The 24,036-nt window shown below is 40.8% G+C and overlaps 5 protein-coding genes across 5 annotated transcripts; all 5 read right to left on the bottom strand.

Annotated features, from left to right (window-relative positions):
- Positions 1-1,293: 1,293 nt before the first annotated feature.
- LOC115621999 (probable serine/threonine-protein kinase clkA) lies at positions 1,294-3,047 on the bottom strand. Its single transcript, XM_030515854.1, has 2 exons — positions 3,044-3,047; positions 1,294-2,966 (listed from the first exon to the last, which is right to left on the bottom strand). Exons 1-2 carry the CDS (start codon positions 3,045-3,047, stop codon positions 1,294-1,296), a joined length of 1,677 nt encoding a protein of 558 aa, XP_030371714.1.
- Positions 3,048-4,492: 1,445 nt separating this feature from the next.
- LOC115621998 lies at positions 4,493-5,665 on the bottom strand. The gene is made up of 2 exons (XM_030515853.1): positions 5,335-5,665; positions 4,493-5,031 (listed from the first exon to the last, which is right to left on the bottom strand). Exons 1-2 carry the CDS (start codon positions 5,663-5,665, stop codon positions 4,493-4,495), a joined length of 870 nt encoding a protein of 289 aa, XP_030371713.1.
- Positions 5,666-6,969: 1,304 nt separating this feature from the next.
- Positions 6,970-8,388, bottom strand: LOC115621681. Its single transcript, XM_030515391.1, has 3 exons — positions 8,070-8,388; positions 7,207-7,359; positions 6,970-7,142 (listed from the first exon to the last, which is right to left on the bottom strand). The coding sequence occupies exons 1-3, from the start codon at positions 8,386-8,388 to the stop codon at positions 6,970-6,972; spliced, it is 645 nt and encodes a 214-aa protein (XP_030371251.1).
- Positions 8,389-10,461: 2,073 nt separating this feature from the next.
- LOC115621997 lies at positions 10,462-12,049 on the bottom strand. Its single transcript, XM_030515852.1, has 3 exons — positions 11,808-12,049; positions 10,895-11,100; positions 10,462-10,823 (listed from the first exon to the last, which is right to left on the bottom strand). Exons 1-3 carry the CDS (start codon positions 12,047-12,049, stop codon positions 10,462-10,464), a joined length of 810 nt encoding a protein of 269 aa, XP_030371712.1.
- A 9,938-nt stretch (positions 12,050-21,987) lies between these two features.
- Positions 21,988-23,497, bottom strand: LOC115621989. Its single transcript, XM_030515843.1, has 2 exons — positions 23,293-23,497; positions 21,988-22,397 (listed from the first exon to the last, which is right to left on the bottom strand). The coding sequence occupies exons 1-2, from the start codon at positions 23,495-23,497 to the stop codon at positions 21,988-21,990; spliced, it is 615 nt and encodes a 204-aa protein (XP_030371703.1).
- Positions 23,498-24,036: the final 539 nt, after the last annotated feature.

Here is a 24,036-nt window from a genome sequence, read left to right as displayed (position 1 = left end):
AGCTTAACGATGCAATTGTGAAACTTAACATGAGAATTGATGATTGTCAAAATCGAAGCTTCAGAACTCTTCGTTTTATTTTCTCCTAAGTGCACTTCAGGATTAAACTTACGCGTAAACAAATAGTTTAAAAAATCATGTCTATTTCGGACTAAATATCCTTTAGAAACTCCTGGGTGTTCAGTTTTCTTTCCTAGGCTTGGACCAAACCCGCCAACCTCAAGTCAGTCTATGCACGAATTTAACAATCTCTTTATTACAATTTATTAAAAGTTATTGTTCCACTTTTTGGTAGACTAATTCATTTTCGTTGAGAGGTAGCATTACAATCTTGCCAATACTTTTTTCGCCTATCTCTTCGTTTACGACATGTTTCGGCGTTTTCTGGCTAGCAACAAATTTTTTCTTAGCATTCCCTGGCTTTTGCTTAATGGCATCAGTTTTGTATGCGGGGTGAGGGAACTTTGGATACTGATATGGGTAAAAGTATGGCGGATAGATAGGCACGGGGTAGTAAATTGGTTGTGGGATAAAATACGGCAAAGGCGCGAATGGCATATTCGGAAGTAGGCGGTTGTTCTCACGGTGCTGATCGCAATGCGGGTGAGGGTGTCGAGTTGGTCGAGGTTTCTGCTGATGAACTTCCTCTCCAGATTGTGTTGGCACAGCATCCGTCGTTATTTGAGCTGGCAGTTCTGTTGAAGGTTCCGTTGTGATTTGAACTACTTGAGTAGTATCCACATCTTCAGAGTGAATTGTTGACACGGATACCAGTAGAACTATAACTTTATAAACGCAATTTATTAATAAACATTTTATTTGAGATCAAGAGCAATTCTTACGTACCACTGCAAATCAGCTTCATGGTGTCTGTCGTACTATTGATCTGTGGTTGGCACAATTTTGCTTTTATATCGCAGAAATCGCTTAGAAAATCGCTTGAGTTGCTAATTGAAATTTCGCACGTGCGGATCTAGCACAGAAATCAAAGAAACGGTAAGAGCTTTCTGACCGTCTTAGACTTGCTAATGGTGGTAATGAATGATTGTCAAGTGAAAATCTTCGACTTTATTAATAAAAAAAACTACTTCGATGTTTTTCGTTAGCCTATTCAATAATTTAATATGTAGTATGCCTAAGTAAAATTGTTTAACATAATTATTAAATCGAGAACATTATTGGAGGTTCTTTCTTTTTTGGGCAATTATTTACAATTATTTTCAAAAAAATTATATCCAGTCGAACAACAATGTTCTTTAAATTCTGGTTCTGTTTCTAGTTGGCTCCGAGGGTCTAGTAGTAGGAGGGATCATTGTAGTTGTAACTGGGGGAATGAGTGTTGTTGTAATTGGGGAAGTCTGTGTTGTTGTAATTGGAGGGATCATTGTAGTTGTAACTGGAGGTATTAGTGTTGTTGTAACTGGAGGAATCTGTGTTGTTGTAACTGGAGGAGTCTGTGTTGTTGTAACTGGAGGAGTCTGTGTTGTTGTAACTGGAGGTATCAGAGTAGTTGTTATTGAGGGAGTCTGTGTTGTTGTAATTGGAGGGATCAATGTTGTTGTAACTGGAGGTGTGAGAGTTGTTGTAATTGGAGGAGTCTGCGTTGTTGTAACTGGAGGAAGCATTGTAGTTGTAACTGGAGGTATTAGTGTTGTTGTAACTGGAGGAATCTGTGTTGTTGTAACTGGAGGAGTCTGTGTTGTTGTAACTGGAGGGATCATTGTAGTTGTAACTGGGGGATTCAGCGTAGTTGTAACTGGAGGTATTAGTGTTGTTGTAACTGGAGGAATCTGTGTTGTTGTAACTGGAGGAGTCTGTGTTGTTGTAACTGGAGGAGTCTGTGTTGTTGTAACTGGAGGTATCAGAGTAGTTGTTATTGAGGGAGTCTGTGTTGTTGTAATTGGAGGGATCAGTGTTGTTGTAACTGGAGGTATCAGAGTAGTTGTAACCGGGGGAGTCAGTGTTGTTGTAATTGTAGGAGTCTGTGTGGTTGTAACTGGAGGAGTCTGTGTTGTTGTAATTGGAGGTATCAGAGTAGTTGTTATTGAGGGGGTCTGTGTGGTTGTAACTGGGGGATTCAGGGTAGTTGTAACTGGAGGTATTAGTGTTGTTGTAACTGGAGGAATCTGTGTTGTTGTAACTGGAGGAGTCTGTGTTGTTGTAACTGGAGGAGTCTGTGTTGTTGTAACTGGAGGTATCAGAGTAGTTGTTATTGAGGGAGTCTGTGTTGTTGTAATTGGAGGGATCATTGTAGTTGTAACTGGAGGTATTAGTGTTGTTGTAACTGGAGGAATCTGTGTTGTTGTAACTGGAGGAGTCTGTGTTGTTGTAACTGGAGGAGTCTGTGTTGTTGTAACTGGAGGTATCAGAGTAGTTGTTATTGAGGGAGTCTGTGTTGTTGTAATTGGAGGGATCAATGTTGTTGTAACTGGAGGTGTGAGAGTTGTTGTAATTGGAGGAGTCTGCGTTGTTGTAACTGGAGGAAGCATTGTAGTTGTAACTGGAGGAATCTGTGTTGTTGTAACTGGAGGAGTCTGTGTTGTTGTAACTGGAGGGATCATTGTAGTTGTAACTGGGGGATTCAGCGTAGTTGTAACTGGAGGTATTAGTGTTGTTGTAACTGGAGGAATCTGTGTTGTTGTAACTGGAGGTATCAGAGTAGTTGTTATTGAGGGAGTCTGTGTGGTTGTAACTGGGGGATTCAGGGTAGTTGTAACTGGAGGTATTAGTGTTGTTGTAACTGGAGGTATTAGTGTTGTTGTAACTGGAGGAATCTGTGTTGTTGTAACTGGAGGAGTCTGTGTTGTTGTAACTGGAGGTATCAGAGTAGTTGTTATTGAGGGAGTCTGTGTTGTTGTAATTGGAGGGATCAATGTTGTTGTAACTGGAGGTGTGAGAGTTGTTGTAATTGGAGAAGTCTGCGTTGTTGTAACTGGAGGAATCATTGTAGTTGTAATGGGAGGAGTCTGTGTTGTTGTAATTGTAGGTGTGAGTGTTGTTGTAATTGGAGGAGTTGTGACTGGAGGGTTCATTGGTATTGTACCCATATTGGCTTGATTATGCAGGCTGTTCAATATATTGTTGATCAAATTCTGAATTGGCTTTGGTTTATTCACATGGAAGAAATGCTCTGGAAGCGGCCATTTTTTGTGTGGTTTCTTTGTAGCTTTAGTTGTTGTCGATTGAGTGGGTCCTGGTGTTGTCGTGGTTGTCGTAGTTGTTGTTGTAGTCGTTGTAGTTTTCCTTTTTGCCTGCAATTTTTCCCTTATTTTGGATACCCAGCGTTTGGTTGGCTTAGGGGTGGTCGTTGTGCTGCTTCCTACTGTCGTTGTAGTCGACTGTTTGTCCTTCCAACGCTGCCAAGGCTTCTCACGATTCGCAAGTGGACCACCATGAAAACGTTTCAGGTTGCTTAGATCGTTCGAGGCTGTTTTTGTCTCCTCCTCACCATTTAAATCACCAACAACGTCAAATCTGACATCGCTTTGTTTTATATAAAAATCTTCGTTGACATTTTCGCCAAAACTCACACGGAGAGCAGAGACAATCGTAAATATTACTAAGATTAATCTTAAACAGGATATTCCGCCGACGAAATGGTTGCGATTCGAATTCATTTTCGCGCAATACTCACAATTCTGACCAGTTGAAAGCCTTTTATATATAAATAGTAACTGGGGCATTTAATTAAATTCCAATTAAGAACCATGTGGAACACAGAGAAAGTACGAATTAAAGCAAGCTTTTATTTAAAATATGCTAAATAGTTATGATCTACCTCAAGGTGTTCACAGCTTCCTGTGCTAATCAGTTTGTGCGAAAAAAAATGTGGTTTGCCATTTGTATTATTCTTCGGGTGAAACGGATTGAACGGTGGGCTAAGAAGCTCGGGATATGTTTGTGTAAAAGGGATGCGGTAAGCGTGGGAGCCTTTTTACTTTAGGGTCTATGGCTGATTACCCAAGAGTCTAGTGATCTATTCTCTGCTTGATTAGAGTTCTGTCCAACTGCAGGCAACATTTTTCTGCAGTCTTACAATGGTTTTTGCTTTCAATAGCGACAAAGCAATAACTCTTCTGGCACATGCCAATTTCGTCGCACCCTATTAATAATTATGTGAAGAGGGTTAAGTTTTTGGACTGACAAATACCATAAATAAAACTTACGTTTTGGTACCTTAGTTGACGCGGTCACGAACATTATGAGCGCACAAAAAAAATAGGTCCGCACGCAGACATTAAACATTTCGTTGCTATTAGTGAGCTCCGAATAAATCACATTTCACTACCAGAGATGAAAAAAATGCAAGTGGAACCGCAGCAAATTGTTCTTGATGCGACGCGTAATTACAACTCATTGATTCGTAGCGGGTAGAGTTGCTCAAAAGTGAGTTCGGTGGAGTTCAGTAAGTGGAGTGCTTTTCGCACATTAGTTTTTGGTATATTTGAGTAAATAAATACAATAAATAAATAAATAAAATATTTAAATAAATCTACAACTTCTGCAGCTGGCTGGGTGGCTCCAGGTTAAGAGCACGTCCGTAGCCTCCATACCCACTGGCTGTACCTAAGCCTCCTCCACCACCCCCGCCGTAGTGGGCGCTATGTCCGTGACCATCCTCATGGCTCACTGAATGTGAATGGCTCGAGGTGTAGATGGGTTTGGCCACAATCTCATATGTAGTGGACTTGCCGCCACCCGCCAAACTCTTCAGGCCCAGTACACCAGAGAGTGTGAGGGCCATTAGTGCTGTCATCAGCGCCTTGCCAGCTATCAAAGCAATTGCACCGAAGCCCATAGCCATCATCATGCCTTTCATCATGACGCCGGCGGCAATCAGAGCCTCCAGGCCCCCCTTTTTGCCAAATTTGTGCTTGCGACCGCTCTCAACGGCAGAGCGTGCCTCCCGAACCCCCTTATCGTCCAGCAAACGGAAGCGTAGAAAACGTGTCTTCAACAAATTTTCAATTTTTGCCAGTATATAGCCATTAAGACGTGTGTTGGGGTCACTAGGGTAGCTGCGTGCGACTTCTAAAAAATGAAATAATAAAGTTTTTATTTACAACTTAAATTAAGTTCTAAGCTCTGCATTGCTCAATATTCAGTTCGAATTGAACTTGGAATATATTTTTGAAAGCAAATATCTCTATTCCATTTATAATAGCTTAGAAGTTTCGGACAATCTCCGACTTGTCAACAAATGGGTACTGTTGCTTGCCAATTTTTTCATATAATGAAAAAATATTGTTTGTTTAGCCATTGCGAGGTCAATTTACAATTCTCGAATGATGCTCGATGATAAATGAAATTAAAACAATAGAATAAATAACGTACCCGCCATGAGTTCGGAGGTCTTCAGCTCTGTGGCATTAACATCCTTCACGACACTAACGCCCGGCAAGACCGTCACCTCTTGCAGCTCAGCTAGTCGTTCCATAATCTTCACGAATTCAATTTTCAAGCACATCCAACTAAACGCGGAAATCTCGCAGTCATCCATTGGATTTCGCATTGGTTCTTTCTGTGGCTCTTTCAAGGTTTCTGCGGGCATCGTCGGTGCTGCTGTTGCCTCCGTTGGCTGTAAACTGGCCGCCTGTGCATATTTGCACATAAAAGCCAAGAGCAGCAAATAAAATAAATACTCCAAGGTCTTTAAGAGCAACATTTCGTTGATGAGTTCTATGCAAAATTGTGTTGCCCAGAGTACGGTCCAATTGACTAGCAGCTGTGCTTGCGACTGCAGTGGCAACATTTTATGGCCTTGCCTTTTATACCCGAACAAATATTTTGTGGCCAGCCGCCCATTTCTATTTCACAGCATTGGAAAACATTCCCTTTCACTGCCCAGCACCAGCAGCAGCACCAAAGTCATTGCCGCGTTTAAGCTGCCAAGCGTTGTTGTCTTTGCTTTTCTAATTACATAGCCTCGATTTGTGGTCGAAATTCTTCCCAGCGTCAGTCAGCTGCGTCCAACCGAGCAACTGCCCAGGGTACTGGCACTTTCGCTTTCGGCCAGAAACCGGCGCTCACTGTACCGGAAACTTTGTCGCCAAGTCCCTAATGAGTTCCCAATGAGGCTCAAAGAAAAATTTACGTAAAAGTCGCGTGCAAAACGCTTCAGTTGCCTCCCCCTCCGTCCGTCTCTCAGGGGCGTCCACTGTAATAAACGCCGAATAAATTAAGTTGTACAAACTAGAAGTTGGACACTCGTTTTGCTTACCTGATTCCATTTAACTATGTGCAGTTAATTATTACTAAATTTTCTTTTTCTTTTGGTGTTGTTGTTGTAAAAGTATTGTTGCTGATAACATTTCTTTCTTTTCTTTCTTTTTTTCTCGGCTTTCTTCATCTATGAAGTAATAAATCTTTTGCTGCGACTGCTGTTTCTGTTAACGACTAATTAGAAACACAATTGGAGGTCTGAATTTCATGAATCATTTTTATTCAATTGCTTTAAATTATCAAAATAAATACTTAGTTATACAATTCCTTAGCAGACATTTTGAATCCATGGCGCGTTTCCATTTATATTTATAACCTGAGCTACGCATATATGGATGGTGTGGTAGGGTGTCTGTTCTGCAGTCATTGTGCAATAAATATGGCGCAAACATAATCAAAGATTTCCGTGTGCATTGTCCTGAGCTAGCCAAGTCGTTTGGTTGTCGTGGGGCGAATGTTTTTTTTTCTTATTTTTTTGTTGTTTGTTTTTGTTTTGGTTTTTGGTATGTCGCAGCTAACTAACTAGATACTAAAAATAATTATTGACTACAACACTACAACGAATTTAGCCATTCTTCGTCTCCTTTCTGATAAGCATAGATATAGAAAAGTCTTTAGCGATAGCGATAGTTGTATAGGCAGGATGACAGTGAAGAAAATAGGAATGGAGTAGGTGGTGCTGGGAGCAGACCATAGGTAGGAAAGTGGGCGGGCAATAGGGTAGATGGATTAGCTTTCAGCTACAGCTTAGAAGGGTTGGGCCAGACCATAGTGGTTGTAGGCCAATTCCGAAGCGGCAGCTTGACCGTTGCGGTTCCAATCGGAGTGCACAATCTCAGCGTTCAATGGGCTGCCAGTAATGTAGGCAGTGGTGATGTGATCCTTCTTCTTGGCCAGCAGATCCTTGAAGAAGGTGGCACCTGAGCAACAGAATATTACAAAATTCATAAGCAACTCTTTTAAATATTCATAACCATCACTCACCAGCTAAGATGAGCGCGAGGAAGGAGATGGCCAAACTCTTCAGGGAGATGAATTTGATGATTGTAAAGAGCACCTTGACGACGACAGCCTTCTTCAGTTTCAAAGCCAACAGCAGTGGCAGCAACATTTTCTTCATGCGCTTGCTACGCGACTCTGTATAAAAACGGAAATTGCATAAGTTTCTGCATTAAGTTGTTGCCCCATGCATGCTGAAAGGTATGCAATGCTCTCTGTCAGATTCTATGTGTGTGTGTGTGTGTGTGTGTGTGCGGCTCCCATGTTATTTCGTTGGTAGCCGCAAAGTATGCAATATGAGTGGCAACCAAATGTGTAGCAGCATGCCACGGCGATGCCAGGTAAAGGGGTTCGGTTATGCCCTGCTTGTGGCATGTGGCGTATGCGTAATGCAAGCGTCCGTGAAAGTGCAGGCTAAGACAACCTAAGGTCTATTATTATCCAGGATGCTCAAGATGGTTTAAGACGGGCTTTACTTCAATCAAGCTTATTGTAGTCCACATTGATCAAACCTTTTTTAATTTGAACATTTGAATTTGCAAATAAATTGAAAATGTTATACTTTTCAACATATGTTTAAGATTCAAAAGTTTCAAAATTAGTTTGGCAGTTTTGTGTGCAAATTATTTGCCTCTTTAATCTTAGCACACAAACTACTTTCTAAGTGTTCAATAACAAGGAACGAGGCAATTCTTTTCAGCTGACTTCTTTAAAAAATAATATTTTTTTAAATGAACTACTGAAATACTGTGCTCTTTTGCAGATTCCAATGCGTTGTGACAGTGAAAGTTTTAATTTCTTTTAATTTGCATTACGTGGTTTCAAGCATGTATGGCATTGCTACTCACCTTCCATGGCACGACCGCTGTACACATTCTCAGCATTCTCATCTTGCTCGTCACCGGAGAACGACAGATTCAATTCGTGAGTTTCTAGATAGCGTTCGGCACGATCTTCAAAAGATTCGACAGCCTTGTTGGCACCAAAGCTGCGACCCGTTTCTGAGCGATCGATGCGTAATCCACCGAATAATGGCACCGATTCCTCACTATCCAGTCTGTTGAGCATATTGACTAAATCCTTTTCGCTGTTATCCTGCGAGGGGAGTGCAATAGCGCCGCACACAAAGCTGGCCACGAGCACTACACAAACGAATTTCGCACACATATTGATTCACTTCTTTTTTTTTGTTTGTTTTGGGATAAATTATATTGGTTTTTTATTTATAGTCCTTGCGATTGCTGCCACACACTGTTGGCTTTGTGGATGTAGATTGCTTTGTGATTAATTGTATGCATTGTGTCGAGGTTTTATACCTTTTCGAAGTCATTCAATGTGCGTGCGTGCCCAGTTGGGCTGTTTTGTCCAATTTGGTAGCTAGAAATCGCGGCTGTGGCCAAAAGTGCAACAACAACAACAGCACCACAACAACAAAAGCGCACAATTTATGCAAAGCATATGCGCATGCTACCTACTTGCCTGTCTTTGTGGAAGTCTCCCCCTATCTTCGCCAACTGTCGCGCACAAAAAATTTCTTGCCCATATTTCCACGTCTGTGGCCAAATGAAAGGGAAGTCATCAAATATTGTGTTATTTTTCTCTCTCTGCATATACTTATGTATGTATATTTTTATATGTAGGTATAAGTGAATGCCCCAATTCCTGTAACTCGGCGCTCAATTGGAGTTGCACCGTTAGGCTCTCATAATTGGCATGCAGCGATGTTTGCAGAGCCAAGGGACGTGACTGAATTCGATTATGAATCTTCTTCAGCTTGTCTCTCTGTGCCAGATTCTTAAGCTGGCTAGTCTGGCCAGCACATGGCCGTTGTTGTTGTTGTTGTTGGTGTCTCATTAGCCATGCCATTGAATTTCATTATACTGATTATTGGCCAGTCGGCAGTACAAGTAAGCAAGTAAGTAAGTAAGCTGACTCGCCTGCCTGCCCTATTTGGTATGCCCCGAACGTGGTGACTTAATGCGCGCTTTGTCCCACATAGTTGGACGGACGACGCTACTCGTCGCGACGCTTTCAACGCTTTCGATTTCATTCTCTTTTGCGATTGTGCCTGTGCCTCTATGCCTGTGCATGTTGGCGGCAAGTGGCGTTTTCTATTTCAATTGCTTCTAAATCTGTTTCAAATCTGCGCATAATTGGCCATGGATGGCACGTGCAAAAGAAAGCTGAGTCCACACAGCCATATATCTTCCCTTCGATCACATATACATGTAGTAGTCGTACTCGTACTCGCACTCGTACTCTCACACAGCAAAAGTGACACTTTTATGAGCATAAGTAGAAAGTTTCTACTGCGTCAAGTTTGCTTGATAAATAATTAACTTGCCGAGACAGGCAGTCATTCAACTGGCATGCCGAACAAATACACTAACTACAATTGAACAATTCGAGCCGAGTAGGAGTTGTACTCGTAGAAGAAATCCACAAATGTCGCACACTTGCCAATTTCAATCAACGCGCAATGATTATCAGAATCTTGTCAGAAGGCGGGACATGACCAGCGACAAGAGTGCTTACTTAGTTACTTAGTTTTTCGCCCTTTTCAAGTCACAGTGCCATTAACTTGTCACTGTCGGAACCTGCCCAACGTCACCAAAATTCTAAGGTATGCGTGCAAACGAAACTTGTTGTTTTTTGTTGTTTTTTTTTTTTTGTTTTTTTGAGGGTCGAGTTCAAGCCCCAAATTTTTGCCGTTTAACCAGTTAAGTGCCTGTGTGCTAGTGTACCTGAGCTTTTCAATTAAGCTGTCTGCTCGCAAGTTCGTGAGCAGTTTCGATTTTCCACAGCTGCTTTGGGAAAGTTGCCACAGAAAGCATTAGCCTAATGACGCAAGAGTCGGGACTTGACATGACGCCCTCCTGTCAATTAAGCCGCCCACACCCACACACACACACACCAACTAACACCCTCTCATCAAATTAACCGCAATCACACCCACTGTCACACATTGATGTGGAATTTAAGAAATTAATCGTTGGTTGTTTTTATTACATTTGTTAAATTATGACAATTATTCATTCAACTTAATTACAGCTGCTGACGTGTTTTTTTTTGTAAGCTATGGTATTGGAACAAATTTTTTGCAGATAGTGCTAAGCAGTAAATTAGTTAATTACGCGTCAACTTCACGCTTCGAATAAATTACTACAAACTAATTTCAAATGAAGGCACATTTTTGGCTGATTGGCCGATGGACCAAAGGCAGTTGCAGTTCTCATTCTTCTACTGCTGCTGCTGCTGCTGCTGCTGTTGGCCAGCATAGGCCAGCTCCTGAGCATCAGCATCGCTCAGGCTACGTGCATATGGATAAGCGGAGGAGGCGCCAGAGGACCAGCCGGAACTGGCAGGTGCCGACCAGGCATTTGAGTTGTAGCCGCTGCCATAGGAGCCACCCAATTTGCCAAAACCGCCCAGCAGACGCGAGCCGCCGACAAGCAGGGCCAGGAAGAAGGCAATCTTGGCCACCACAACAGCCTTGAAGGTCAGCAGAGCCAAGAAGCCGAGTACGAGGGGCACAACAGCAAAGAGCTTGGCACCAATGGCCAGGGCGAGGGGACCGATCATCTTCTTGATCTTGCCACGGCCTGCAAAGCAAATAGGAGAGAAGAGAAGTAAATCATCTGTGCGATTGACTTGAACCTTCACAAGGGCTTACCTTCATCCAAAGCGCGTGCGACTTGCTGTGTGGTCTCGGCAGGCAGTTTGAACTCCAGATTGTGTGTGCTCAAGAATTCGGCAACGCTGGACACGGCCAAGTCAACCAGGCGGCTGTTGCGCTCCTCAGTGGACGGGGGCAGCTCAGCGTAGACATCCTGCTCGCTCAGGGATTTGCCGGAGCGTTGAACAGGACTGGCGGGATCTCTGCAAGCGGAAGTGGGAAAAAAAGAGGTGATTAAAGGCGTCGAAAGAAAATTCATGCTGGTCACAAATGGAGGAAGTGATTAGGAGAAGTTCTTTTAGCAGAAACGTTCGGTGAGGAAGTAATGATAGCATTTATAAACAATTCGGGAGAGCGTTGCAATTGGAAGTGATCGCAATATTTGTGTTTTATTTTTTCTTTTGGATAAATAGAGCAGTGATAAAAGCAGCAGAATAGGTGTAGCTTATTATGATCAATTTGAAAAGATCTCAATATTTTTGTATGCTTCGAAAATGTAAAGTGATCGTAGATTTTGCTTTCGATCAGGGAAAAGTAATATTATCCGCAAAGAATTGTGTTCAGCAAGTGGCGATCACTGATCGTACAAATAGGTATTATTATTATCAATTGATTCGTGTGATTAATAGTCAATGGTTAAGCAGTGATCGTGTTAGTTGTATGAGTTTTTTAAAGCGACTGAAATGTTTAACGTAAGTCAGTCAGGATATGTGTAACAATGTTTTAATTGATGATCGGAGAGGGGTATGAGTTCATGCGTTCATTGCTTCCTGGTTTCATTTCACTTTCTTGAATAGGTTTTATAACTTTTTGAGCTCGGATAGTCTTGAAATTAGCACTTTTTGGAATGCTTTTCAAACATGGTTATATCGTTTCTCACTAGCACACACACACACACAAACACACACACCTCTTGAAGGTGACACCATTGGCCAACTCGATGTTGTTGCTCCTGGCGGCGCGATTCAGTGCCGTAATTCCCTTGACTGCCAAACAGGTGGATATGTCTTCACTTTCGAGACAGGCGCCCAAATAGCGGGCGGCACGTCCGAATGTACTATCACTTTCGATTTTATTATCTTGCACATTTGGAGCAGCCCAGGCACAGCTGGCGACCAAGAGGCCCACACAAGCGATGGCGAACACTTTCATTTTCGGTGGAGTTATTTAAGAAAAATTTGCGATTTTGAATACGCGACGCGTTTAATCCTTTTGACACTCGACGGCTGCTGCTACTGCTACACTCGAGAGCGTTGAGATGAATTTGATGTATGCGTCTCGAGACGTCTACCCTTTTATATTGGGCGGCGTTTGTAACGCTGTCAAAGTCACAGTCACAGCGCGCAGCAGCTGCTGCTGCCCAAAAAGTGGACTGAGACGTCGCAGCAGGCAGCTGACAGAGGGCAGCCAGCAGCGACGCTTCGCACGCATTACAAAACAATTTAAAAGCAAATTAAACAAAACCAGCCAGAGACGCGGCTGTGGAGTTGAAGTCGGTGTCGGAAGCTAACGCAAAAAGCGCACGTCCCCAAAAACAAAAAACCCGAAAAACACAAGACATAGCGCACATACATAAATCTAGAAAACAATAACAACCAGCCGAGCAACAGCTTGAAAATAAAGTCAACTTGTTTGTTAAGTGAATATGTTCATTTCTTCATTTCTTTTGCGAAGCCGCCGCTGCCACCGTCTCTGCCATCAGTCAACGTCAAAACGCTCCGTGGAGAGAAACTTGGACTTGGCTGTGGAGCCAGAAGTGTGTGTGCACGGCGGCGCGCCTGCGTCGTGTAAACAATTGGCATCATTGGCTGAACGTGGCAATTACCTCGACCGCGACCGCAATCGCGCAACCGCGACTATGGCCAGCAGCAGCATCGCTTCGATACACGCCCTCAACGCGGCAGCATCGTCAGTATCGATACCTGTGTTGTTGTGTTTACGCACGGTCTGCGTTTGCGCTCAGCTTTCATTCGACTCGCGAGTCTCGACTCTCGCAATATTTGCTAATTTATTGACGCTTCTTCTGCAACACTTACATATGCATCGAAAGCGTCGATGATCCGGTTGCCGTCTGCACACGGGTATATTATACCAACCATATCATGCCAACCATTTATGGCGCACATTTTTAGTTCGCTATTACGACTTGACCGTAAATGGGTCGTCGCTATTAGCTCAGCTAGTGTTGTCCTCTCTCTTTCCATCTCCCTAATTGGTATGCGTATTGTGAAATGTTTCTTAGCAGACCAGCAGTGCGTATTTGTGCATATTATTACTTATCTGTTGACAGCAACTATTTGCCAAGTATTAGATAATATACTCTCGTAATGCTCATTGCGAGGTTCATTGCGATAAGTCATACATATGTGAAACTGTTATCCTCTCAAAGACGTAAAGTTAATCAAATAAATTAAAAAAAGAATCTTATGATTGTTATAAAAACTACCTTTGTATCAACTGTCCCTGTTTAGTGGGAGGTTTTATGTTGCATGACATAGTATGAACATATAATACAGTATACAGTATATAATGCATCGCTTCCGTATGTACAAAACAGATATCACTCTTTTAAATTATAGCTGAAAACATGTTGAAAACTCGCAATCTCTTCACTCTTAAACTCTATACACCCACCAAAAAAACTAAGCGTAGATGCCCAATAAAATAAACATTGCTTTTGAGAGTAATGATGAATGTAAATAAATATTTTATCAATTTGTCGAAAAGAAAGTGCTTTTAAAAATGCCCTTGTAAAGTTTTTTATATTATAAGCCATTAGCTCATACGAGTAACTAAGTAAACTTTAGTTTATAAGCATATGGTGGTTAGTTTATAAGCGACAATGCTTCACTAATTGATTCAATATTTATAACCTATTAACTTAGTTTTTATAATTCATAATAGCGAAAATTAGCAGATGTATATGTTTGTCGCATGAGCCTTTAAAATGTGTCACATACGACAATGATGGGCGTATCCTGGTTAAAGCTGGTTGAAGCAGTTCAATCGATGTACAAGCCAGTACATTGGACATTTGACCAAATACTGAATTTGGACCTCTACTATCCACAATTAGACTATTCGAAGCTATTGATTGTTAATGGATGTTGTTGGGAGGTTTTAATGCATCGGAGGTTTTAATAAATCGATTCGTCTGTAAAGCCTTCTTGGGCCTGTTTTATATGCACATTTGGCACTTAGAGTTCCTAATAGTTAATTCTTTAGATGTTCGGTCTAAAAATCGGTGACCCTTCCATTGTTAGGCGCTCTTACGATGAACCAGCCGCCAGATTTGCAGTCCCAGTTCTAGTCCCTATTCATTCCGAGGGCAGCTTGATACTTTATAACATACTTTACTCATAACTCGGCCGGTAGTTTTGTTATAAATCTTATTGCAGTGCTCCCGATTAAATATTTCATGCTCACCGCTGCTTTATAATTTCGGGTGGAATTTAATTCTGTCATCATCCTTAACATGCCAGCTTAGAACTTAATAAAATTTGTACGACTTATTTGACTTCCACAACACGAGCTGTCAATTTAGAAAATGTCAAATGTCTTTAAAAAATTCTCTCGTTTGACTTTCACATATTTGTAATTAAATAAAAATTGCATTGGCCGAGATTAGGCGAGCCCAACTAACAGTTCTGTTGTTCATTTTTATGGACGCAGGCACACCACATTTCTCTGCGGCAAAAATCCGACATTAATTGGTAAAATTTGTTTTTATGAGTATAAAGAAAAGCCTATAATAAAAAAAAATCGAAAACCAATTCAATTTGGCAGCCAAACAATGGTCACAAAATTTGTATTTTTATTATTCCCAGCTTATTAAAGGCAAGCCATTCACAGGCCGGCTTACTCACTCACTCACTCACTCACTTTCATTTATATTACAACAAATGCGACACTAAATGCTGCCCTCGAAATTGTCCAGTTGTTATTGCTGTATTTGTTGTTGCGTTTGTAGCGCCGCAGGTAGTCTGTGGCGGCATACGCGCTTGTCACACGGTGCGTATGAGTGAGGCGCCTTTATTTTTCGGCCATTGTTTTAAGCAAGCCATGTAAACGAGATGGGGGGGGAAAAAGAAGCAAGAAAAAAGAAAGTGTGCTAGGCATGCCACACGGCGAGACGAGTGCTCACATTTATGCTGGATTGTGATTCACTTGCTGCGCTAATTTGCATAGTTTGCCAAAAAAATAAAAAAAATCATAAAACTTAAAACAGGCTGTAGGTCAACATACATGTATGTATATGCATTATTTCAACATTCGTTCATTCAGTCATTCATTCATTAATCGATGTGGGGCCGCATGCCATTGCCTTTGCTCACGCTCTTGGTCCAGTTTCATTCATTGACGTAGCCGCAGTGCAAGTCCAAGTCGAAGTCGTCATCGTTGTCATTATTGTTGTGTTGTTGTTATTGTTGTTGTAGTTGTGTGAGTGAAAGTTATGTAATTTTCATTGAATTTTGCAATCTGCAACGGGCTCTGAAACCGGATTTCGCCGGCCTCCGTCGCCTGTGGCAACAACGGCAATCCGATTGCAAATCGGTTGGGCACAGATATTCGCATCAAGTGTCAAATGTATGTACGAGTACTCGCATGAGAGTCTATAAGCGTGTTTAACTGTCAAATCAAACGAAATTTCTAAATGCCAATCATAAATAAGTAATTTCTCTTTTTGCTGTCAATGTTGTTAATTTATTTTCTTCTATTTTTCTGGGGCGTAATGTGTTTCTGACAGCTGCCAGTCGATGACAACGGGGGCGAGCGGTGCTTGCAAAAAAGGCGTGCGGCAGCCAAAAATGGTCGACTGCATGGTAGACCACATGTTAGTGTCGTTGTTGTTGTTGTGGTTGCCTTTATTTATTCATACGATTGTCAAATTAGCTTCATTTCTTTTGTGCAATTTGTTGCTGTTGCTATTGCTGCTCAATTAGCCGCAACAAGTTACCAAAAGAGCCAATTGCCTCAGTTACTTTCGTCTCTCAAACATTTCACTAGCCGCTTCATTTGCGTTGCGTGGGTGTGGCAGGTAAGAGGTAGTTGCTGTTGTTGGTACGGGTATTTCTGGCATACCACTGCCATTTACTTTTCAAATTAACTTAGCAGGTTTATTTGTTTATATTTATTTTCTGTTTGTCTGTGTGTGAGCTTTTTTTTGGCAGCATTCGGGTCTGCATGTTCTAGTAACCCATTTCCACTCTTGCATGCATATTGTATGATTAATAACGAAATGGCGGAGCAACCACATTCCTCGCATGCCACCATGTGTGGTAGAAAGATTGGCATGACTGGGACAGGGTTCAGAACAGTTTTCATGGCAACTGATTTATTGATTTTCCCCATATTTCATGCTTACTGACATTTATTTCCAGCCGATATGGGACAAAAGAGCCTTTTTATAACCTATATTTACAAGTCGCATATTGCGGTTGAGCCATTTTACCTTGAAAATAATTGCTAACACGCTTAAATTGCTTGAGCAAAGAGTATTTTTCTGCGCTTGCGAACAACTTGGGCTGCAAGAAGGCGGAAGTGTATATTTGAAAATATGAAGTCAGACAAGCAGGAGGGATTTCTCTTATTAATATATTAAACAATGAAATTACTCATTGGGTATAAAGTCAAGCTAGCATTTATAGTTCTAGCTGATAAGAGAATTTTCCAGTTCGGCACCGCAGCTCCTTTACATTGCAATACGAACGTGGATATTGAAACGTTTTTCGAACTCTTTAATGGATAGTCTAAGCATTTGTTTTGGTTTTTTTTTTTTTTTTTTTTTTGCTTACAAATCCAAGTTGTCTGTTTATTAGAAAGAATATTAATGAAAGTAAATTTTATTACATGATAAGCAAATGTGTGCATAAAACTATTATAGCAATAATGGTAGATGAAGCCCCATCTAACGCCCTTGCTTTTCTTACACGCGTAAAGAGTATTTGTTGCTTTCTTTCGATTCATAGCGCTAAATATCTGGCCACTTCAGCTTACTCCCTAGGAAAGTATTTGGCTCTGTATCTGAATGGGAGGCAGACTCCTTGTAATGTGGGTGGTAGTAGTAACAGATTCTTGTATTTCCTTGTAATAATACTATAGCTATAGTTTTGAGTTATTTATTGCCAGTCCACAAAGACTTCAAACATCTTTACGATTTAAAAATAACAAAGTATTTGCAACACCAAGTCTTTCATATGTACTTCCACATTTTCATTCCATTTGGAACATTTAGAAGTAAGGGATGATTTAATGCTTCAAAAATGTGATAAATGTGACGTAAGAGAATGGAGAATGGGAATAATTTACATGCGCATTACACGTACTCGTTTGGAGTAGAAGCGTGAAGATCTGCACCTTTACCGTAAATGTGACGGCAAAAGCCAAAAACAGTGGAGAAATACAAAGTAACAAGCTGCGGCAAAAATGTGTTTTGTACGTTTTTTTTTTGGGTTAAACGCATAAATACCAACAGGTGAAATTGATTTTCTTTTCATTTGCGCAAATATGAAATGTCAATATTGTGCGTCGTTGCCATCGTACTTGGTGTTGTTATTGCTCTTATTGTTGTTGTTGCTGCTGATGTTAGAGCCGCTTGAGAAAGTGCACTGCAGCGTTGTGCAGTGAGCTAGCCTTTTCGGTTTTGGGTTTGGGTTTGGGCTTTGGGTTAGTCTTGGTCTATTTGCTGTTAAAAAATTCATAGCCATTGCGTCGCGTACTCCACAGCACTCGACTCGACTCGACTCAGCTCGGCTCGGATGGGCTCGACTCGACATCAAGCCAAAACAAATTCAATTCACTTGCAAAGCAACACTCGGCTCGGACGACCTGGCACTTTGGTGTGACAAACAGGCGACATATTGTGGGCAACTAAACTGTTATTGACACATGCTCTTTGGCCTGCATAGATGTGAGTATTTTGAACAATTTATGGCAGCGGCAAATCGATTAACTGCGCCTGTGGGAACACTTTCACAAGTCGCCGCCCCAACAGAGCACACGCTTTGTTTAACCCATTTTGGTTAAGACCAAAGGAAAGTGAAATTGATGGCACAAATGTATGAATGTTTGAACAACAAACATGTCGAGTTGCTATACCTAGTAGTCACGCTGTAGTTGCTGTTGCTGTTGTGGTTGTTGTTGTAGTTGTTATGTTGTGGCCGTGCTAAATGGCCTGGTTAAGTAATCTTGTGAGAGTCGCAAACATTGCGCAGTCAACAGAGACCTCGATGATGAAGATGACGATGAAGACGACTCTACGTAAACGTCAACGGCGATGGTGACAATGCTGAGAATCTTGTCTATATGTATGGGTAGTATACGAAATACAGTTAGCAACTAGAAGCGACTACAACGACACCGCAACTAATTGTTACGCCTTCAAGTAAGAAATCTCACTTTCAATGCTATTACTGCTATTGTTGTTGTTATTGCTGCTGTCATTTTGTCTGCCTATGTTGTTGATGTTTCTGTTGCTCTTGCGGTTTTGTGATCGATTTGCTCAGATACGCACCGCACATGAGCAAGCTCAGGCCCAGGCCCAGGCCGAAGCCTAGACCAAGACCAAGACCCCGACCAAGACCGAAACCCCAACACACGCCACAGACCGCAGCTCAGCTGCGTTGTGCTGGGCGGGGGCCGTAATTGTGTTTACCATGAAATGTGCGCCCTAAACTTTCACTGCTCGTTGCGGCGCACGCGTTGGCAGCTGGGCGAAGCGCCAATCAACGAGCTCTACTCCGAGGCTTCGAGACGCTTCGCTGATGCTAATGGGCTTCATACTTACTATATAGTATATGAGACGCCAGTGTCTTTATCGTTCTTGCTGCTGTTACCTAACACTCCACAAAATGTTATCGTACGAGAATATGCTTTGAAGAGTCATTAAAATATGCTTCCGTTATGACTGTATATTCAATGAAGTCGTTTAAAAATAATGTCCAATTAAATGGAATGAATGAATGAATGAAATGCTTCAATGATTTTTCAGCAATTGGTAGAATACGAAATAGTTTCCCTTCTAGAAAAAGAATTGTTTGAACAAATAGAATATCCGTACTAGTACATACTACATACTAGAATGTACTGGTTTTATTACTAGTGAAACTCTGTACATAATTATAGAAAATAAAAAAATTAGGATAATTAAAAAAAAAAACAAGTAATTCCGTAGAATTACTTTACTTATTTAGTACTAGTACTGACTTTAACCTATAAAGGTGGTGACATTAACGGGATATAAAAATGTATGAATCTGTTATACTACTGAAAATTTACAAAAATAATCTTATTTCTCTAGGTAAATAATCGGGAAAATTACCTCAAAATTGTATCTATCTGTGTCTATTGGTGCCTGTGTGCGAGCATGTGTAGTAAATAGTCATGTGTAGTAAATAGTCATAGTAGTCGGGTGTCCCGACTTTGAAAAACTCTGTACATAATTGTAGAAAATAAAGAAAAGTGCTACTGAATCCACATCCAATACATGATTCAATTGTTCTAGGTAGATTAGTAAACTGTAAACTTAAACGCTCCTTTGTCAAAAGGCAATTTAGACTGTGTGGTGTAAGAATCAAGTAAGATAAATAAAATATGTCCGTTTTCTGGATTTGCAGAAAATCTAAAACTGAGAGAATAAGAGAATAAAATAAGAGAGAATGCTGTTACCAAACAAACTACCAGTGCTAAGAAACAAACAAAAAAATTGTATTCTCAAAATTGTGTCTATCTGTGTCTATTGGTGCCTGTGTGCATGTGTAGTACATAGTCATAGTAGTAGTAAATAGTCATGTGTAGTAAATAGTCATAGTAGTCGGGTGTACCGACTTTGAAAAACTCTGTACATAATTGTAGAAAATAAAAAAAATGAAGAAAATTAAAAAAAAAAACAATAATTATTGTATGTAGTTATGTATGTTCTTAACTAGTTCTTTACTGGAACTGATGAAATATAAAACAACAACAGAGAACTATATGTGGCATATTATTATAGCATAAAATTACCTCAAAATTGTGTCTATTGGTGCCTGTGTGCGAGCATGTGTAGTAAATAGTCAGTAGTTCTAGTAATAGTAGTAGTAGTAGTAATAGTTCTTTACTGGTACAGAACTACAATGAACTATTTTTTAAATTTTACTGAATTATTAAAAAAATTAAGAAAATTTAAAAAAAAAAACAAGTAATTCGTTAGAATTAGAATATTGTAGTAATACTAGTTACTACTAGTTTACTAGTTACTAGAAGTCCCGACTGTGGAAAACTCTGTACATAATTATAGAAAATAAAAAAATTAATTAAATACTTAACTAGTACTGCTATTATTTTTTGGAATTCTACTGAATTACTTGTTTTTGTTAATGATCTTAATTTTTATATCCTGTACCCAAAGGGTACAATGGTATATTAGTTTTGTGCGAGTGCACATGGAACACATAGAAGGAGGCTTGGTAGACCCCACAAAGTATATATATTCTTGATCAGCATGATAAGCCGAATCGATATAACGATGTCCGTCTGTCTGTCTGTATGGACGCAAGGATCTCCGAAAGTATAAGAGCTAGAATAACGAAACTTGGTATACAGATTCTCCTGAGACCGAGAAAGGACGAGTTTGTTAATTTTCTCTGATCCACACATTAGTCACATTAGGTTAGTGATTATATAACCGTATACCAAGTTTCATTATGATAGAGACATCGGAAAAAAAGTTATAGCCATATAACCAGGCCCAATGCACACATACATACATATGTACAAGTACACCAACACGCATAAGGCACGATTCTGATATAAATGTAAATGTATGTATGCATGCATGGAATATTTTATATTTAATTTAGTTAATTAATTAAATTAATTTAGTTAATTAATTTAATTTAATTAAATTAATTAATTTATTTAATTAATTTAATTTCTTTTTTGTGGGGTGGTACTGGATATTTGAGAGTTTATCCTGCTCGACTTTAGCATTCCTTTCTTGTTTTTTTGATTTTTCCCCACACTTCCCCCCATGGTTGTTTTCCCGATTTTCCGTTCGAATAATCGCCTATATCTCGGTGACTATAAGATCTAGGGACACCAAATTTTATTCCAAGATGCCTTATGTGTATTTTGGAATTTCCCTCTCTCCCCCGCAAATCGCAAAAATGTTGTAAATATCCCCCAGTTAGTATGTGTCCGTATGCCACCAGTTTCATTATGATGGACCGATTTAACAAGAAGTTATAGCCATAAATATATTTGCTGCTCTAGTACTAGTACTACAATTATAGAACTACTAGAACTAGTAGTAGTACAAGTAGTAGTACTAGTACTAGTCTTTATGTAAGCTGTTGCTGTTGTTGTACTGATTACTGGTACTAATACTAGTTCTGAACTGAACTACTGAACTTTTTGATGTCTCTTGTTTTTTTGAAGCTTACATAAAGAGGCGGGCAATAAGTCGAGCAAGCGCTTCAACGTCGTTGCTTTTACGAGCACCCAGGTCGGCTGAATAGCGATGCATCGGCTGCATGCTGATTGATTTGTGACAAACTCTCTATTTCCTATCCATCTACACGAGCGTCTTTATGTAAGCTGCATTGTTGCTGTTGCTGTTGTTGTTATTGTGGCTGTCATCGCCTCTATTGCAACACGCACTTGCGGAAGTGGCCGTGGCGGCAGTGCGGCCCATGTCGACGCGCATGCGCAATAAACCGTTTTATGCATAACGGCATAGCCAGCAGTGCTGTTAATTTTTGCGCGTAGTTGCGTCTCAGTCATGGCAGAGCTATGCTTTGGGGTAAGTACGCATGCCGAACCCAACCCAACTCGGCCCGGCCCGGCCCGCTTCGTCGACTACGTAACTCATTTGCGTTTTTATGACGCTGCGGCCCCGAGGCATGCGCATGTGCTAATTAATTGATGGAAATGAAGCCGGCGTGCCAGTTTTGACTCAACGCTAGTTGAGTGAATTGTGGATCTGTGTGGTTATGTATCTGTGTGTGTGTATCTTTTAATTTGCACTTCATTTTTGCTTATTGGCTAACACTAAACAGATGAGCTGAGCTGCTCCCCCTTTCTCTAAGATATGTTCGTGTCTACACTTATGTCTATAAAAACGGCCGGTCCAGCTGTAACGCCTCGTAGTTATGTTGTGGATAGCGATAGGCAGCATCCTTGCCGGCGGCCCCCGGTCCCAGAGGTATGTAGCGTTGCCGCATCGGCCACCAACTACTGCCACTTGCGTATATATCCTCGGTAGCATGCGCCTTTAGTGAGGGCGCCATAGCGTGTATGATCTCGAGACGATCGTGTGCATGCCCACTGGAAAAGATCCACTTGAGCACTAGAAAACTCGAAGTTATAAGTGCTATTTTGCCCATGACAAACGAGGAGCTGGAGAGAGCAGTGAGGGCTTTTAGAACCAGCGGCAGCAGCACCAACTTTGCCAGTAAGGCAGCTCCAAGCAGGGGATAAAGCATTTTCAACAGTTTCTTGTGCTTGTGATGTTTGCCGCGTGCTGAAAGAAATACAAATTATTTAATAATGTGGCTTAGATCTTCTCTCTCTCGTTCCTTTTCTCTTACTCTATCTGAACATCGTTAAAATGCACACTTGCTCTAGTTTAGGAGGACCTGAGTCCTAACTGTGGAAAATCTAGTTGTTAAACTTTTCGAGATCTTTGCTTTCATACATTCAGACAGATTTTCTAACTCCATTCGAGGTGACCCACAGGTGACCCACAGGTGATCCCGACTCCTAACTATGGTAATATATGTAGCAATTATACTTTTTGAAATTGAAGGAAGATAGACAGATAGAGTACAGTCGACAAAATTGAAATACCCTATTACCAAATCTTTCATTAGAGAGCAAATTTAACTTCATTTGAGTTCATTTATCGTCAGGTGTTCCGATCCTGCTTGTTACAATTTACATTCGAAAAATGGTATGACTTTTCATTAAAGAGTATAAAAAGTGAAATTTTTCGCTAAAAATAAAAAGAGCTGCTGATCTATTTGTTGTTTTTTGCTTGCTTGCTATCCTATCTTTTCAACAATTAAACAAGTAAATCTTCAAGTCCAGTCTTACGTCTAGGGTTATAGGTCTATAATAGAAATATAAAATTCTCTCTAGATTTTTAATAAGTTTGTAAATGAAGGAATAAAGAATTAAAAGTGATCATTAGAGATACCAACTTTTATTAAAATATACACTAAAATATCAATAACTCTTTGAAGAAATTAAAAAATTCTTTGCCCTAATCTACAAAGATGTAGATTTTCCTTGCGTAGCTTTAAGCCGATGACTATTCTATGCTAAGCACCTGGCGAATTTTGAATGTGGAAATAAGCAATTACATTATCTAAAGAGGTCGTATAGTCCCATTGTATCTACACTTCTGATGTACTCACCCTCATCCTGCCAGGCTTTGACACTTCTGCTTAGCTCCTGTCCACTTAGTTCGCCGTTAATAAAGCGCCAGAGCTGTTGTTCGGCGCTCTGGAGCCATGCCCTTTGCAGCCGTTGCTCCATTTCCGCTTCCTCCTCGGCATCCTGCTCGACGGCAGCCACAATAGCGCTACCCAGCTGTACGGCAGGTGGCACACTCTGCACCATTAGCCAGGATATGTTGAGGCAAAGCCAAAAATAAACAGCGAGCAACATTTCAGCGAACGTTTTAAACTGCAGCACAGTTCTGAGCGAACTGCGGCAAACATTCCGGCAGTCATTCACTCATCCACTCATCAACCTGGTGGATGGTGGAGCCATCGTTGCACTCCAACGCATTCAGAGTTTTGTCTGTTTGTTGCTGCTGGCTGCAGCTGTAGTTGCACCGCCTAGTTGCATTCATTCTTACACTTTAGTTAATCGGTTTGCCAGTCGGCTGATTGCCTCAACTTTTTCTTCTTGCCCATCTTTTCTGGTTCTATTGTGCGCAATTGTACATACTGTTTTATTTGTATATATATATTTTGGCTTGTTTTGCCTTGTGGCTTTCGATTCAGTATTACTTGAGCGTGAACACCATTAAAATTTCCCTACTTTAATAAACGGTTTAGTCGGCGTTATTGTTGCTGTTATTTTCGCTGTGTGCCGCTCGTCTTGGGCCAACGGCTCCACACATCAACAACAAGTAAAAACTCCATTATCGTTGC

This window comes from Scaptodrosophila lebanonensis, unplaced genomic scaffold (genome assembly GCF_003285725.1).
Source record: "Scaptodrosophila lebanonensis strain 11010-0011.00,11010-0021.00 unplaced genomic scaffold, SlebRS2 tig00000024-arrow-pilon, whole genome shotgun sequence".
Classification (NCBI taxonomy): Eukaryota; Metazoa; Arthropoda; class Insecta; order Diptera; family Drosophilidae; genus Scaptodrosophila; species Scaptodrosophila lebanonensis.
The sequence above is the reverse complement of the archived record's forward strand: the minus strand, read 5'-3'. Positions and strand labels throughout refer to the sequence as shown.